Here is a 17698-nt window from a genome sequence, read left to right as displayed (position 1 = left end):
CACTTAGGATGGTTATGGTTTAAGTCTGCATATTAATGCAATGCGAAATGTAAGGGGGAAGTTTCACAATCATGATAAAGCAGTATCGGAAGTACAAAAATACATAGAACCAACGATAAGGCCTCATTTTTGGAGGAATCCCCACTCGCGGTTGACAGGTTTACATTGCTGCGCCGTGCAGGCATTAGGACGCCAATATAAATGAAATCGTCAAGATTAAACACTCTTTAATGCACAACATAATCATCAAACTTATTTGTTCATATAACACAATGAACAACTCTTCCTCTGTTGGTCTCATTAGCTCTAAGGCTGCATTAGCAGTGTCACAGTGCCCTCTACTGGTCAAGCATGTACAGTAGCAGTATAAATACAGTACTGATTGAGCGACTGACTACAAGGCAAAATAAAATAAAATATAGACCAGTCGGCTTGTGTTCGTATCCGCGAGTGTTCGCTAGTCGGGTGTTCGTAAGTTGGGGATTAGACACCATGATTGGTGCACAGGTGTGCCTTAGACTGCCCACAATAAAAGGCAACTCTGAAATGCACAGTTTTGTTTTATTGGGGGGGTGGTGGGTTTTACCTCATGCAGTGCAACACATCTCCTTGGCATAGAGTTGATCAGGTTGTTGGTTGTGGCCTGTGGAATGTTCGTCCAATCTTCAATGGCTGTGCGGAGTTGCTGGATATTGGCGGGAACTGGTTCACGCTGTCGTATATGCGATCCAGAGCTTCCCAAACATGCTCATTGGGTGACAGGTCCGGTGAGTATGCTGGCCATGCAAGAACTGGGATATTTTCAGCTTCCAAGAAGTGTGTGCAGATCCTTGCAACATGGAGCCGTGCATTATCCTGCTGCAACATGAGGTGATGTTCTTGGATGTACGGCACAACAATGGCCCTCAGGATCTCATCATGGTATCTCTGTGCATTCAAAATGCCATCAAAATGCACCTGTGTTCTTCGTCCATAACAGACACCTGCCCATACCATAACCCCACCGCAACCATGGGCCACTTGATGCAAACCGCGATGTAAACCGCTCACCCACACAGCGCCACACACGCTGTCTGCCATCTGCCCTGAACAGTGTAAACCGGGATTCATCCGTGAAGAGAACACTTCTCTAACATGCTAGACGCCATCGAATGTGAGCATTTGTCCACTCAAGTCGGGTCGGAGTCTGGTCGAGACCCCGATGAGGACAGCGAGCATGCAGATGAGCTTCCCTGAAACGGTTTCTGACAGTTTGTGCAGACATTCTTTAGTTATGCAAACCGATTGTTTCAGCAGCAGTCCGAGTGGTTGGTCTCAGACGATCTTGGAAGTGAACATGCTGGATGTGGAGGTCGTGGGCTGGTGTGGTTACACGTGGCCTGCGGTTGTGAGGCTGGTTGGATGTACTGCCAAATTCTCTGAAACGCCTTTGGAGACGGCTTACGGTAGAGAAATGAACATTCAATACACGAGCAACAGCTCTGGTTGACATTCTTGCTGTCAGCATGCCAATTGCACGCTCCCTCAAATCTTGCGACATCTGTGGCATTGTTTTTGTGGTTGAATACCACATATTAGTAAAAAACAAAAAAAAGCATACTTAAGATAAATACTTATAATCTCCAAGAGAAAATTTTATGCATTTTCAAGCATAAAAAAAGCTGAATAAAGTAAAATACAAATATAAGGCATTCAGAGGACACATTCAAATAGTGATATGCAGTATTCTACATTGGTCACTAGGTGTCAGTAAGGATACTGTAATGTTGGGTGAGACACACAAGCACCAGCCTTGATCACCGGAACAACAGGCTTTTCTTGCAGGTTTGAATGGTCACACAGCAGGCAAAGTAATATCACATAATAATCATAATCATCATAACTCTATTGTTGCACTCCAGTCTGAACCCCCTCCATACATTCATTTTCATGTCTTCAATGTTTTATTTTCTCTTATGTCTACTATATTTGGTAATACAAGTGTAATGGTCATTATAGGGGTGTTATTTGATGTCTAGAGGGCTCTAATAATGTTAAAACCTGTATTTAGAAGGTTGTAAACAGGTTTTCTATGCTCAAACTATGAAAATATTCCATTTATAAAGAAGGAATCCTACTTTGTGGAAATTCACTTGTCACAATTAGGTCTGGAACCAATTAACAGTGATAAACAAGGGATTACTGTACAATAAATTGCAGTAATTACGCTGGATTTAGCACAGTGCTGGTTTGCATCTGTAGTCTCATACATAAAGAGCATAAAACCATACAATTCAGTAAAAATGAAGGAAAACAGAATAAAACTGATTCAATAATACAGATGATTTATTTAAGCAAATAGTTTTATTTGCATACCTTTGTGTTGCACAACAAACATAGCAACCAGAGTGTCTATTGACTATTGTAGATAATTTGTGTCTTTTTGGCTGTGTTGTTTCTGTGTTTCTGGCTCAGCACTCCCCTTAGCAATGCATTGTTTTACTCCTCTAGAAAGAGATTTTAATTTTAACTGCATATCCAATCCCTTTTTTCCACTAAAATCCATTGTCATGATCCTTTACTTTTTTTTTCTTACTTTCATACAATTCACTATGCTCTCGTCTGTACAAAATATGAATCATAAAAGAGAATGACTTTGGACAAGTTTTAAAATCAATGAACATTTTTCTGATTTTTTTTGTTTGTGTTATGAAATAGAAATAACCTCTTTTCTGATATAGAAATATATTTTAACAAAAACCACAAGAATAAAATGTAATATAATATGTAATAATATATAAACATTGTCTCCATATGGGGGTAAATTCGGGTAAACAAAAAAACGTATTTTTTTTTATTTTTGCAAGCAACCGCAAATTATTTAGTAGTCTAGTCGCGGTTGTTTGTTTACATATCCCCCACGGCCCCCTATGTAAAGCCGTTATGACTCAGGTATGGTAAGATATCGACAGAATTTTTAAAAACTATCATACCCGAGTCCTTATGACTAAGCTCAAGCACACCTGTTGTTAGTGTGAGTGGGTAACAAACTAACAACAGACTTAACAACTCACAAGTTCTGACATAAGTCATTGTCCGAGAAGTGTTTCTTTTGAGTGGTAATATGGCGGCCGCGTGGCTTCACAAGTCATTGACCAATGGCCTATCCACATTTTTTTCGAACAGATCAGTGGTAAAGACCCTTAGGGGTGTTATGTGTTGTGTTGATTTCCGTATTTTTTTTTTTACTTTTATTGAACATTACGTTAAAAAACAAAGAAATACGAATAACAAACGACAAAGGAATTGAAATCGGAGGAATGTACATAAAGTATAAAGTAACACAAATTGATAAAATGTTCAAAGTTTCAATTTAGTCACAACGCTAGGAGTTTTCCATGAGTGTAACGTCCTCTACCGGTGTTTGTGTACGTGTTGCCATGGAAGATGTGTTCCGGATTTGGAGGGGGGAGTGAAAAGAGATACGGACAGGAAGTGACGACATGAGTTCATGTTGGTAGAGCTGTTGGAAGTTAGGTCGGCGTGGGGGCCGTGACAGTAGCCGGTGTTCGGGATTGTGGTGCTGTGTAGTGATTGTTTGACTTCAATAAAAAAGGCTGTTGTTCCGTACATCCGGTGTTTGTGCTGCGCACAGAGTGTTCCAATATACTACAGTGATTGGTCGTGCTCCGTCATGACTGTGGTGACGGCTTACGCAAGGCTAATTTATATGAAAAATAATAATAAAAACAGTAATATAATAATAATAATTAACACGAGTTTTTCCATCCGGGTTACACTAATATTTTACATATATTCTCTAACGCATTTTTTTTTACACTCATTTAGCATTTTATTTTGCCATTTCCACTTTGTAATTCGTTTTTATGTGACATGTGATACTAACCTGGCTTGCTTTTGTGAGGCAAAGAGTAATACTGACACCTGCTGACCAAAAACATTTTTACTTGGACAAGCCTCTTGCAGTGGTGCATTCTTTGTTTTTTCTATTCCTTTGGTATTTTTTTATTTGCAAACATTGAGTGCGTGTTTAAAGCAGTGCTGGACATATAAAGTGCATATTTACATATGTGAGTCGGTTATAGAACACAGTACATAAAAGATAAGTCAGCAATGGTCTACCAAAGGAGCGAGGCGGTGCGTTGTCGGGGGATGTGTCACTCAATGAAAAGTGAGCTGTAAACTGGTAAAACCTAGTCATCAAATATGAGAGCAAAAAGAATAAAAACAGGATAATGATAAATAATAGTCGTCATGATGATTGTTATGTAGCTGAGAGAGAGAAAAATGCTATCCAGTATGTATATACCTGTATGCATAGAAAAAATTACAAATTAAAAAAATAAGGATAAATAAAATCGATTAAATCATACAAAATAATATTGGTAATTAAAAATAATAGTTAATAACAAACATAATTAATATTATTTTGTATTTGTTAGAGCTTCTAATCGATTAAAATAGTTAATCATGATAATCGCATTTTGCACATAGTTAAATCATAATTGATCACATTTAATCGCAGATGAAAAAGGCAAATGGTGGTCACACCAGATACTGACGGGTTTTCTGAGTCCCCTTCTTGCCTTATTAATGGGGTTGGGACCGTGGGGTTGTATACAGTAAATGAGAACAGGGAAAAGGCTAAGTGTAGTCACCATCTCCATGCATGCGTGCAGCCTGCATGTGCTCCATGAAAGGGGGGGTCCTCTCCCACTGACACTCGGCCCGGTACCGATCCAGCTGCGCTTCCAACCGCAGCTGGGTGAACGACACCCGGGATGTCATGTGTCTGTTCCGATGCTGACTGTACTATCCGGACACGATGGGAGTGACTGCAGACTTCCAGGAGAAATAAATATGGAATCATTGGAGTGTGCGCGCATGCGTGTGTGTCATGGATTTATGATCGATCACCTTAAACACGTGCGTCTGTGGAACAGTGCTACGGTTATTTGAAGCAGTTACCTGCAGTTGGTACATTGAGTCGATACATTTCACATAAGCAGCAGTGGAGTGGAACTATAACTCCCGCTAATCTTTTCAGTTAGCGCATTAAGGGATCAGGTAGAGCTGAGGAAACAGCAATGCAACCTTTTCTGTGTCTCATATGCAACGCAAATAAAGGGAGACTCCAAGTGCGTTCGAAAAGTAGGATGTGTAAAATGAGGTATTGAAATGTTACCAATGATACTAATCAAAGTTGTGTCTCTATTATGAGACTGCACTATTAGAGACAGTACTGGAAGCTCACAGGAAATAAATTACTGTAATCTAATTCATTCAAGTTAATTTGAGTACTCCATACTCAATATAAACAAGTAACTGTAATCCAAATATTTAAGATATTTTGAGTACTGCAAACTCAAAATAAACAAAGTTACTATAATCCAGTTATGTAGTAAAATTGAATTACTGCACGCTCACAATAATTAAGTAAATCCTATGTAATTCATCTAAGTTAACAAAAAATAGTTTTTGTGAGGCAGGAAGTTTGCATATTCTTTTTAAGTAAAGTCAATTTATTATATTTTACAGGAGATAAAATACACGATAAAGGAGATGAGCATCAAAGAAAACCTGAAATCACAGCAATAATACAATATTCTTCAATGAAGAAAATTCATTTTCAAATCATTTTGTGCTTGTCAAAGAGTAGGTTTTATCATGATCACTCGAAAAAACAGAACCCAATTTTAATATCGAAATCACAGCTTCTCCACCGAGTGATTGTAATGATTCATCTAGGAAGGTGCAGCACGGTGGACGAGTGGTTAGCATGTCAGACCAGGGTGTCCTCCGCCTCTCGCCCAAAGTCAGCAGGGATAGGCTCGAGCTCACTCAAGGCCCTGAGGAGGACAAGCGGTACAAAAAAATGAATGATTTTCAAAGGTCTACATAGACTTACACCTTTAAGATGAACCATTAAGTTGTATCATATTTGGTTTGGCTATCATTGGCTGAAAAAAGACAAACTAATATAGAAAAATGGATGCTTACCTTTGAATGGACCATACGGCATCCTAATGAATTCCACACCCTTTCCGTTACTGGCCTGCACGCTGAAAATACAAGACATGTGATTGGGTCATTGCTGATCATTGCTGATATATACGCTCTATATGATACTGTATGTATTCACTAGGGGTGCAACAATCCACAAAGATGGTGTCCGTGTTGATCTTGCTGCCACATCGCAGTCTTTGCCAACAATAAGTCTTCAATGAAGGTAAAAGTAACCTTAAATGTTCATTTATCCCCTTCATTCATCATTTATACGTATTTATATGCATTTTAATTGTTTTCTGCATGTAAGACTATAATTGTAAAACTACAAAACATGTTTTGAGTTAACATTTTTGGCTTTCAGGAACGAATTAATGACAGGAACGAATTAATAAATAAATGCCGTGCGAAAGTTATTTGATGTCAGGAGTTCAGTTCAGACTAAGAGACCAATTAAAGGTTCAGCAAGTTTTTGCAGTTCCTGGAGTGTGAACCTGTTTTTCAAATTTTATGAGATGATGAATTTGTTTTTTTAAAAATTATATTTCAAATTAAATATTTATTATTAATCATCAAAATTATTAAAACATTAACAAATATATTCTGTAAATATTTCCCTCTTTTTATAAATAGAATATAACAGTTTCACTTTTTGAATTCAACTGATATAAATGAAAAGATATTCAAATTGATTGAGATGCACCTGTGCGTGTACGTGTGTGCGTGTGTGGGTCACATGTACGGTATATACTGTAATTATAATGAACAAAAAACAGTAAAAATGGGGGGAAAGAGCAAAAAGGCATAATATAACAAGAACAAGTCAATACGAATAAGATTCAGCATGCAGCTCGTTTGTCAGTTGGCCTGCGGCACATTCAAAAACAATATGATACAAAAAAAACACCTAAAATAAATGAATCTGTAAGAATGGAAAAAAGTAGACATTTTGCTAGCAATGAAACAAAAATCTATACATTTTGTTACCTATAAACTGCCATTGGCTCGCGACCAGTCCAGGGTGTTCTCCGCATTTCCTGGAGTAGGCTCCATACCCTCGCGACCCTGGTGAGGAAATGGATGGATGGATGTTACCGATTACCCAAAACTGACACAAAGTTGGCCTAAATGTGAATATATAATCAATTCCAATATATACTCTTTATACGTTATACTCTTCTTTGTAGCCTTTTGGTACTGTTTTCCAACAACACCCCTGAAAAAATAGTAACATGCATTATTTTGTGTTCATTAAGGTCCTAGTGTTTGTATTTTGTTATTATGTAAAAAAAATTTAAGAAATATTATTTTGCCCAACAAATAACAATAACCTTTTTTTAGCATTTTAAAATAGTGAAAAAAATGTGAGTGTTCTCCTTTCTATTCCAGGTGGTCTAATAAAGCCCTTTAAGCACTGCACCTTGGGTTGTTTTTAACGTCTTTAATGTAAAAAGTGTGTCAGAATGGCCCCCGCATCCTTCAATTTGCTGTACGCAATTTAATCAAACTAAACCAGCATCAGTGCAAAACTTGATTCCTAACAAAAAGTGAAGCTGGGAATCACCAATCAGATTCCTATGATGTCATTCCTATCCTGCTCACAGCCTCTAGAGGGAAGATTTGCATCACATTTGAGGATTATTCACTTCTTTGTTGAAAAAAACGACTACTCACAAGTTTACTCCACCTGTCCGTGTTTTCTGTGAAGAGAGGATGAGGAGCAAGTTTAAAAAAAAGTACTTTGTGGTTCCTCAAGGTAAACGGCACACTTACAATGTACCATGTGGCAGCCAGGGCAACAGTCAGCATCACCAGAACAAGGGGTGTCACAGCCAGGGCAACAGTCAGCATCACCAGAACAAGGGGTGTCACAGTGGAAGCCACCACAATTGTTGTCTCACTCTTGGTCTCCTATGCAGGGAAGATACCAAAACAGAGCACAGGAACACAGCAGACACTTTTACATGTTATTTTACACTGATGGGTCGGCACACTCTGAGTTACAATATGGAGGTGGTGGGAGTGGTGCTCACGTTGGCAGTGGAGGGCGTGGTGGCCATGATGGGAGTTGGTGCTGTCTGGATGGAGGAGGGGGCCACGGCCTCTCTGGGGGGTCCTGGAAAGTGTGTGACACAGCCACAGGAGTCCAAAAGAGTGAACTGTTGCCAGACTTGGGCAGTGCAAGACATGCTCGAGGCCTCGTTAAATATGTCAGTTATAAACACAGACGTTATAAAAGTTAAGAAAAAATACAAATAAATAATTTTCTCTGTGAAACTTCAAGAATAAAGTTGCAGCATCGGTTATGCATAAGTTTCACTTTGGTATTTCTAACTGTGGCACGTTCAGGGAAGTGTAAAAAAGATGGGTTCAACTGAATTAATGCAATAATACGTTTAATACATTTTTTTTTATCAAATATAGTCATCTTCAAATATATATTAAGAACTTTAGACAGTGAAGGCTGATGGTGTGGTGGGTCTTACCTTCTATCTTCACGTCCCACTTCATCAACTGATAGATACCGATGCCCTTCAACAAACAGAAATAATATCCAGAGTCATCCTCATTGACATCCATGATGGTCATTGCCGCATCGCCCTCAGCAATGTTGCCTGTGAAGTTCTAGCGCCCAGACGGTCTGGTGAAAATCACTTTCCCATCTGACCGGAACATCTCATCAGTGCACTCATCCTCGTAAACCAAAACTCCTCTACCCCAGCATACTATACGTATGTCAGGTGCTTGTTCAGGGAAAAATCTGCATGCTAAAGTGACATTTTCCCCAACTGGGAACGTGAGCGGTAAGACGCAACCTGCAAGACAGAAAGTCCTTTAAGATGTGCCAGCTTATGAATCAGGGAAAATGTAACTCTTACCCAGGAGGAGACTAAAACCACAAGTCCAAGCAAGGAGTCTTCTGACAGGAGAAGTCATGGTGTCGTAATCTGGCTGTCTCAGAATCAGTTGAAAAAACTTCAGTTCAGCTCAACACTGACAGTGCGACTGCGGAAAAGTCTTTATCAACAGGAGTGACGACGCCCATAGAAGGCGGATGAGAACTCATGAGGGCTGTGGCCATCCCTTTGGTCCCTCCCACATTTAATTCTTATGAGCACAGTGAAAAAAAAACAAAAAAAAAACACTCCTAGCAGTGATGCAATGTGAGGAGAGACAATTCAAAGACAGATAGTCATTTCATCGTAACAGATTAGAACAATCACTCGTAGTCTGTCTTATTCCGGTTTTATTCCCAAATCAAAGTAGATTGTGTTGTTTTCATAACAGCAAAGGAACAAACTAAAGATTATTGACCAAATGTCTCTCTAGACCAGGGGTGTCCATAGTGCTGTTTTTTAATTGGTCCGCGGCACATTCTAAAAATATAACTTAGCAAGAAAACTAAAAAAAAGTTGCAAAAATGGAAAAATCTACGAATAAAGTCAAAATATTAAGATAAAAACAAGTTAATGAAAAAAAGCTCTGATTTTACGAGAATAACATCGTAATATTGATGTAATATGACGAGGAAAAATAACGTCATTGTAGTAGCATAAAGTTGAAATATGGAAGAAAAGCCTTATTCTTTTAATATCGTAAAATCAGGGTGAAATAGGGGGAAGAAAAACCCAGCAGAAATTAAAACAAAATAACTGTAATTTTGCAAGAATAAAGTCAAAATATTAAGTGAAAAAAGTCGTATTCTAAGAAGAAAAAAGTAGTAATTTTAAGAGAATAAACAAGTAATATTCTCAGGAAAAATGATGTAATTTTAATAGCATAGAATTGGAAAAAGAAAAAAAAACATAACATTTTTGAAGTTCGAGGAAAAGGCTTCTTGAGACGTCATCTGTACTTCTGTGTAGAAGGTGTCGGACGTTTCGCTCCTCATCCGAAGAGCTTCGTCAGCAAACTAATAAGTGCTGGTAGCTTAGGCCTTAAATACAGTAAGAGTGGGCGGAATTGGTGTGCCAACACCCTCCTCCTATTGGTTCGTTACACTAAGCCTGGGCGGAGCAGTGGTATAATCCTATCCTGTTATTCACACCTACGATAAAAGGGAAGTGTCGCTCCCTGAATTGGGTATGAACGACTCTGATACTGGCTTGTTAGCATCTATTGTTCTGGCTCGGCCCTGCCTTCACCTCATTTGCAAGACTAAGAGCTGTGGGTTTTGGTCTCAGTAACCTGCTGAACACAGGGTCCAAATTAAACCTCAAACCACCATTCCGATTCAATGATGGGTTCTGTTGTTTGACAAAAATAGCTTCCTTAACTCCTCTTTCAAACCATCTGTTTTCTTTGGCCAAAATCTTAACCTCGCTGTCCTGAAAAGAGTGATTGGTAGCTTTCAGGTGTAGATGTACTGCTGATTGAGGACCACTAGCATTGTCCCTGCGATGTTGATAAAGCCTTTTTTGGAGCATTTGCTTAGTTTCCCCAATGTAGTGCTCTTTGCATTCCTCATCTTTACAGTGGATGGAATAGACCACATTGCTCTGTTTCTGGTTTGGAGCCTTGTCTTTAGGATGCACTAATTTTTGTCTCAGGGTATTTACTGGTTTGAAATAGGTAGGAATTTTGTGTTGCCATAAGATCCTCTGGAGTTTTTCGGAGACCCCCGCTACATAAGGGACTACCACTCCTCTCCTTTTTGCTTCTGTGGGCTTTTGGGTTTCTTTCCCTACTCTCTTCTTTTGACATTTGTTAAAAGCCCACCGTGGGTACCCACAGGTTGAGAGCGCTCTCTGGACAACCTGTGGGTACCCACGGTGGGCTTTTAACAAATGTCAAAAGAAGAGAGTAGGGAAAGAAACCCAAAAGCCCACAGAAGCAAAAAGGAGAGGAGTGGTAGTCCCTTATGTAGCGGGGGTCTCCGAAAAACTCCAGAGGATCTTATGGCAACACAAAATTCCTACCTATTTCAAACCAGTAAATACCCTGAGACAAAAATTAGTGCATCCTAAAGACAAGGCTCCAAACCAGAAACAGAGCAATGTGGTCTATTCCATCCACTGTAAAGATGAGGAATGCAAAGAGCACTACATTGGGGAAACTAAGCAAATGCTCCAAAAAAGGCTTTATCAACATCGCAGGGACAATGCTAGTGGTCCTCAATCAGCAGTACATCTACACCTGAAAGCTACCAATCACTCTTTTCAGGACAGCGAGGTTAAGATTTTGGCCAAAGAAAACAGATGGTTTGAAAGAGGAGTTAAGGAAGCTATTTTTGTCAAACAACAGAACCCATCATTGAATCGGAATGGTGGTTTGAGGTTTAATTTGGACCCTGTGTTCAGCAGGTTACTGAGACCAAAACCCACAGCTCTTAGTCTTGCAAATGAGGTGAAGGCAGGGCCGAGCCAGAACAATAGATGCTAACAAGCCAGTATCAGAGTCGTTCATACCCAATTCAGGGAGCGACACTTCCCTTTTATCGTAGGTGTGAATAACAGGATAGGATTATACCACTGCTCCGCCCAGGCTTAGTGTAACGAACCAATAGGAGGAGGGTGTTGGCACACCAATTCCGCCCACTCTTACTGTATTTAAGGCCTAAGCTACCAGCACTTATTAGTTTGCTGACGAAGCTCTTCGGATGAGGAGCGAAACGTCCGACACCTTCTACACAGAAGTACAGATGACGTCTCAAGAAGCCTTTTCCTCGATGGACAACTCCTGTACGACTGAGAGCCTACACAGACGCATTTTTGAAGTTGTAATATTATGAGAAACAAAACAAAATAAAGTTGTCATTTTTAGAAAGTTAGTTTGGGGGAAATGTTATACTATTATGGGAATAAAGTCATAACATTATGTGAATAAAGTCATAATATCACAAGAAGAACATTTACAAATCTTTCAGAAGAAAGCTTGAAATATTTGGAAAATTTTTCATTTGTTTTTTAAACAACAGCAAAAATGTGGAAAAATAGCAGAGTGAAGTTGATATTAAAAATAGTCCTTTTCACCTTCATCACAAAGCTGAGATGCATTTTTTTTGCATATTTATTTCACAATGAAATCAATTTAATTAAAATACTTCATGTGTATACAGTAAGTCAAGATTACGGTATATTATAGATCAATGGGAGTTGCACAATTACATAGTGATCTCGTCACTGTACTCTATAAGTTAAAGGTCTTTCACGTCACAGCTTTTATGTGTTAGGACTTGGTTCCAAGGAATATAACCTACGGAGGCACTTTTGCTTTTGGATACACACACAGAAATGAAAAACTTTGAAAGACAAATACAGTCATTCCTTGTTTATCATGGTTAATTGGCTGCAGGCCCGACCGTGATAAGTGAATTCCTTATTCATAAATGGAATCATTTTGTAGTTAGAGCATAGAAAACCTGTTTACAACCTTCTAAATACAGTTTTTAACATTATTAGAGCCCTCTAGACATGAAATATCAACCCTATGGTCACCTTTACACTGCTAGAACCCAATATAGTAGATATAATAAAAGAAAATAAGCCATTTAAGACATAAATAACACTCATGCTCGTGTGTGTTGATGTAAATGCGTTCTGGTGTTGAACAGGACGTGACATTGAGGGTTCAGTTGAGTTTTATCTTGGGGTGGATAACGGCCACAACAGTAGCCCATTTTAGGGATTATTGTTCCTGTTGTGAGATCATTCAAACCTGCAATAAAAGCCTGTTGTTCCGGCGATCAAATCAGGTGCTTGTGTGTCTCACCCAACATTACAGTAACATTACTGACACCTAGTGACCAGTGTAGAATACTACATATCATCACGTCTTTGACTGTGTCTTCAGAATTCTTTACTCATTTAGCGGACGCACGGTGGCCTAGTGGTTAGCATGTTGGCCACACAGTCAGGAGATCGGGAAGATCGGGGTTTGAATCTCTGTTGGGCATCTCTGGAGTTTGCAGGTTCATTGGTGACTCTAAATTGTCCATAGGTATGAATGTGAGTGTGAATGGTTGTTTGTCTATATGTGCCCTGAGACTGGCTGGTGACCAGTCCAGGGTGTACCCCGCCTCTCGGCCAAAGCCAGCTGGGATAGGCTCCAGCATACCCTAGTGAGGATAAGCAGCATAGAAGATGGATGATTACTACATTTAGCCATTTTTATGCTTCAGAATGGTTAATTTTGACAAAGATACGTAAAATTTTCTTAATAATGACACTGATACTGTAGTTTGCACTTCAAATGTACTTTCAATTCTACTGTGATGAACCTTATTTTTGTAAAATGCACTTTTGCTGTTACATTAAACCAGCTACATTCAAATGCAGAGGTCAGTGTATTCAGCAAATATCAACTGCTTGTATTGTTTTTTGAATTTGCTCATCTCTGTACATTGTTTGACTTCCTTACTCAATCTGTTCCATAATTTAATTCCACACACGGAAATGAAATGCTGTGGGTTTTCAGCGTAGTTCTCGCATATAAATGTTTTAAGTTTAATTTTCCTCTAAGATCATATTTCTCGTCTCTGATAGAGAAATATTGTATGACGTTTTTGGGTAACAAGTTATTTTTAACTTTATGCATTATTTTATGAGTTTGAAAATTTACGAAATCAGCTAATTTTAGTATCTGCGATTTTAAAAATAAAGGATTTGTATGTTCTCTAAACGTGGCGTTATGAATGATCCTCACCGATCTTTTCTGCAGTACATTGAGTGAGTGAAAATTGCTTTCATAATGATTGCAAGATTGCAAAAGCAAAAAAAAAACAAAAAAAAATGCAGAGTTCAGTCTTTAGCTCCTTTTCCACCAAATGTCCACTAAGTTTTGATTTTAGTTCCTGGAACTAAAAGATTCCTGTGAACCATGGCCTTTTGTGTTTGATTACAATGTGTTGATTGGACTTCACTAACTTACTAAACACATCACCTGCCATTCAGTCTATTCATATTTTAAAAATCATAGTTGTGATCATACAAATCACACGTATTGATTTTCATAAAATTCAGAATTAAACATATTATCTGCAACAATAGCTTATAAACATTCTGATTGATGCATCCATCCATCCATTTTCTATACTGCTTGTCCTCATTACAGTCACAGGTAGGCTGGAGCCTATCCCAGCTGCACCTCACCGGCCTCCCCTGACTTCACATCACTGCTTCTCTGAGAGACTGCTTTGGTGTATGTGTGTGTGACGGACGTGTACGTGGATACCAGACAGTGGTGAGTGAAAGCCATGACCGCCCTTCATTGAATTTGGGTCAAATTTAACAAAGTTTAACTTTGAATTGTGACCAATATAAACATTTATTTGTCCAATCTGTTCTTTTGGTGGTGGTGTTCTTATATGTTTTGGTTGAAAAGTGTAGTTTGGAGACGAAGACTGACAGCAACGACGCACTTTCTTCTAAAATAAACATCAGCATAAATAGTGAAAGATTTTAATCCTACACCATGCAGGCTGTATAGGCGGGGCATGGTGACCGAATTTGATGGCCAGTCTACTGCTTCACCACAAAAAGGGATGATATAATATAATATCATAAGGTCTGACGTTGGGCTTGAAGAAAACACCCTGAAGCAATCCATTGGTCACTTCCTCAGTTACACACAGCATCACCCAGTGGGGACACAACATGACATTAAAAAAGCTGTCATACATTCTCAGTGACAATTACAATTACACACACGCGTGCACATATATGCATGTATATATTCATGCAGACATGCATACATAGACATGCATACATACACACCTACAGAGATACCTGTACATTCATACGCTGTATATACGTACTTCCCCACATAACTCACTGATTTATCTGTGATTTATCAATGGTATTGTCATGCTGTTCCTTTTATTATAATGATGGTGATGTTGCCAATAAGATTACTAACAGTTGTTGTTCATTTTATTATTATTATGGTTAATATTTTCATTATTCCTATGACCACTAATAAGTATAACTGCCTCAATACAATATTATCACTGTGGCTGTTATTATGTTATTATTATCTTATGTCTGGTGACCAGTCCAGGGTGTACCCTGTCTGTCGCCCGAAGTCAGCTGGGATAGGCTCCAGCATGCCCCCGCGACTCTAAAGAGGAGAAGCGGGATAGAAAATGGATGGATGGATGGATGGATGGATGGGATTATCTTATGTTGCTGTTGTTGTTGTCTCTCTCTGGATAGATCACTTCCTCAATTAGTCACAGTGCCACCAGTCAGCTGGGATAGGCTCCAGCTCACCTGTGACCCAAAGGATGACAAGTGGCATAGAAATTGGATGGAAGGATATGTTTTATTGTCTGGAAGTACACTTGTTTGTTGGTGAAAGCTTAGAGCAACTTTTCTTTTCTTGAGATGTTGTCCTTGAAACCAAAATACCGTGGCTGAGAACAAGAAACAAAGAGAAAAGTATTCTTTTTTTGCTACTTAATGTAGCAAACTAAGTATTCCTGACAAAAACTGAATCACACTCCCAGCATTAAAATGCAACATTAAAGGACAACTTGAGGATATTTGCATTTTTGAGAAGAGAAATACTGTTCCTTATACAGTATGTCACAAAAGTCAGTGTACCCCTCACATGTGTGGTGTTCCCTCGAAATAACTTACCACACTGCAATTTACCGTACAGTATGAACAAAAGTAGAAGTGAGTACACCCCTATGAATAAGTACACAACCTTACGTTAGCTGGATATTTGAGTTGGCCACCAACAAGTTGGCAGTATAAAGTATAATTTGTTTGCCGCATCAATGTTGGTATAAGATCGACAAAATTTATTGTTTTGCTTGTGTGACTGGTTGGAAGAAGTCCAGTGTAAAAAACGGGGAACTTTGTACACCCTGAATCCGGAGGTGTTTAATCCTGTGAGTGGTGCATTCTCCTTTGCACAAATCTCCTTTTTTGCACAATTTCAGCCAAACTAGAGAGCACCGTCGCACACTGTCCATGGTTGAAATGGATGAACACAAACGCTTCCTGCAGCTTCTTCTTTGTTGGTGTTCCGCTGCCACTTTGAACATCAGTGCTTCTGATGGTGTTTAGGCCAGCAGAGAAGGCAGCACACCACTGCTGTATGATAAGATGGAGTGACCAAACAACACGGACCATCTTAACAGGAGGACCAGAGCAGACAAGTCCTGCAGATGTTCTTCCAGTCTGTTGTTACCTGGATGGACAAAATAATGAGGCGGCCTAGTTCTGTGACTGTCATGAAGCTGGACTTCCTAGTGACAGGTGCAGAGAGAAAATCTTTGGGTACACTGCTGACCATCGTACATGATGCCAACCACCCTCTGCATGCCACCATCAGCATGCAGACAAGTTTGGTCAGTGAGAGGCAGCTCCTCCGCAGGAGGAAAACTAACTGCTCCTAACTCAAACTAACTTACAATATAAGTCAACTTAAACTAACTTACAATACGTATAAGTTAACTTAAACTAACTTAAAATCCTTTGTTTCCGGCGCCATCAAACTCCTCACTAAAAGGGAGGAGGGGAGGCAATGAATGTGACACTAGACACTAAACAAAGCATCACTGACAATGTACATTTGTAACCTGGACAATGTAATCATTAAACTTTAGCCTTAAATTATGTACTGTACATATATTTCTCTATCCAGCCATTCTCATTTTCGCTTGTCCTCAATAGCATCGCGGGTATGCAGGAGCCTATCCCAGCAGACTTTAGCAGAGAGGCGAGTTACACTCTGGACTGGTAACCAGCCAATCGCAGGGCATATATAGGGCACATATGGAGTAGAACGAAAAACTGTGAGGGCAAACCACTGAACTCTATGCGTGGAATGGCCCCGATCGATTGCTGCGCGTCGATTGACCATAGAGGCCTGACGCCACCGGAAGTATAGAAGTCGCCATGTTGTTTCACCCAAAGCAAGAAAGCCGACTGCGATTGACGCGTTCTGCGACATACTGTATGAATAATTTCAAGATTCAAGAGTTTTATTGTCATCTGCATAGTAAAACAGGCAGTTATACCATGCAATGAAATTCTTATTCTGTTCATTCTCCCAAGAAAAGAAAGAAAACACAAGAAAGTAATAAGAACATAAGAAACATAAATACCAATAAATTAAGCAACAACAACAGAAGAGACATTAATACAGATAAATAATACAAATAAATAAATAAATAAATAAAGTGCTATGAGTGTGTTGCGTGCGGCGTGTGTGAGTGCTTCGTTGAGAAGCCTGATGGCCTGTGGGTAAAAGCTGTTCGCCAGCCTTGTGGTCCTGGACTTCAAACTCCTGTAGCGTCTGCCTGACGGTAGGAGTGTGAATAATGAGTGTTGTGGATGTGTGCTGTCCTTGATGAGGTTGTGTGTTCTTCGTAGGACTCTAGTTTTATAAATGTCTTGCAGTGTGGGGAGGGCTGCCCCAACAATGTTCTGTGAGGTCTTGATCACCCGCTGGAGTGCCTTCCTATCACGTGTCGTACAGTTACCGTACCAAACAGTGATGGAGTCGGTAAGGACACTTTCGATAGTGCATCTGTAGAAGCAACTAAGGTTTGTGGTGGACATGCCAAATTTCCTCAGTCTTCTCAGGAAGTACAGTCTCCTTGGGACTTCTTCATAATTTGTTGGGTGTTGTGAGACCAGGTGAGGTCCTCACTGATGTGTGTGAATAGTAGCCCTCCAGCTTCTGTCTGTACTGTCTTTTGGCCTCTCGTATGGACCTCCTCAGGTCATATCTGGCCTTT

The 17698-nt window shown here is 39.5% G+C and overlaps 1 protein-coding gene across 1 annotated transcript in view; it reads right to left on the bottom strand.

Annotated features, from left to right (window-relative positions):
- Positions 1-5514: 5514 nt before the first annotated feature.
- Positions 5515-17698, bottom strand: part of LOC129194311 (hepatitis A virus cellular receptor 1 homolog) — a 286203-nt gene continuing 274019 nt past the window's right edge. The window contains exons 3-8 of the mRNA XM_054799448.1: positions 8040-8122; positions 7780-7917; positions 7681-7706; positions 6994-7071; positions 6001-6062; positions 5515-5849 (exon numbers count right to left, since the gene is read on the bottom strand). Of these exons, the coding sequence (XP_054655423.1) occupies positions 5842-5849; positions 6001-6062; positions 6994-7071; positions 7681-7706; positions 7780-7917; positions 8040-8122 (395 nt within the window). The 3' untranslated portion in view covers positions 5515-5841. The remainder of the gene's footprint in view (positions 5850-6000; positions 6063-6993; positions 7072-7680; positions 7707-7779; positions 7918-8039; positions 8123-17698) is intronic.

This window comes from Dunckerocampus dactyliophorus, chromosome 14 (genome assembly GCF_027744805.1).
Source record: "Dunckerocampus dactyliophorus isolate RoL2022-P2 chromosome 14, RoL_Ddac_1.1, whole genome shotgun sequence".
Classification (NCBI taxonomy): domain Eukaryota; kingdom Metazoa; phylum Chordata; class Actinopteri; order Syngnathiformes; family Syngnathidae; genus Dunckerocampus; species Dunckerocampus dactyliophorus.
The sequence above is the reverse complement of the archived record's forward strand: the minus strand, read 5'-3'. Positions and strand labels throughout refer to the sequence as shown.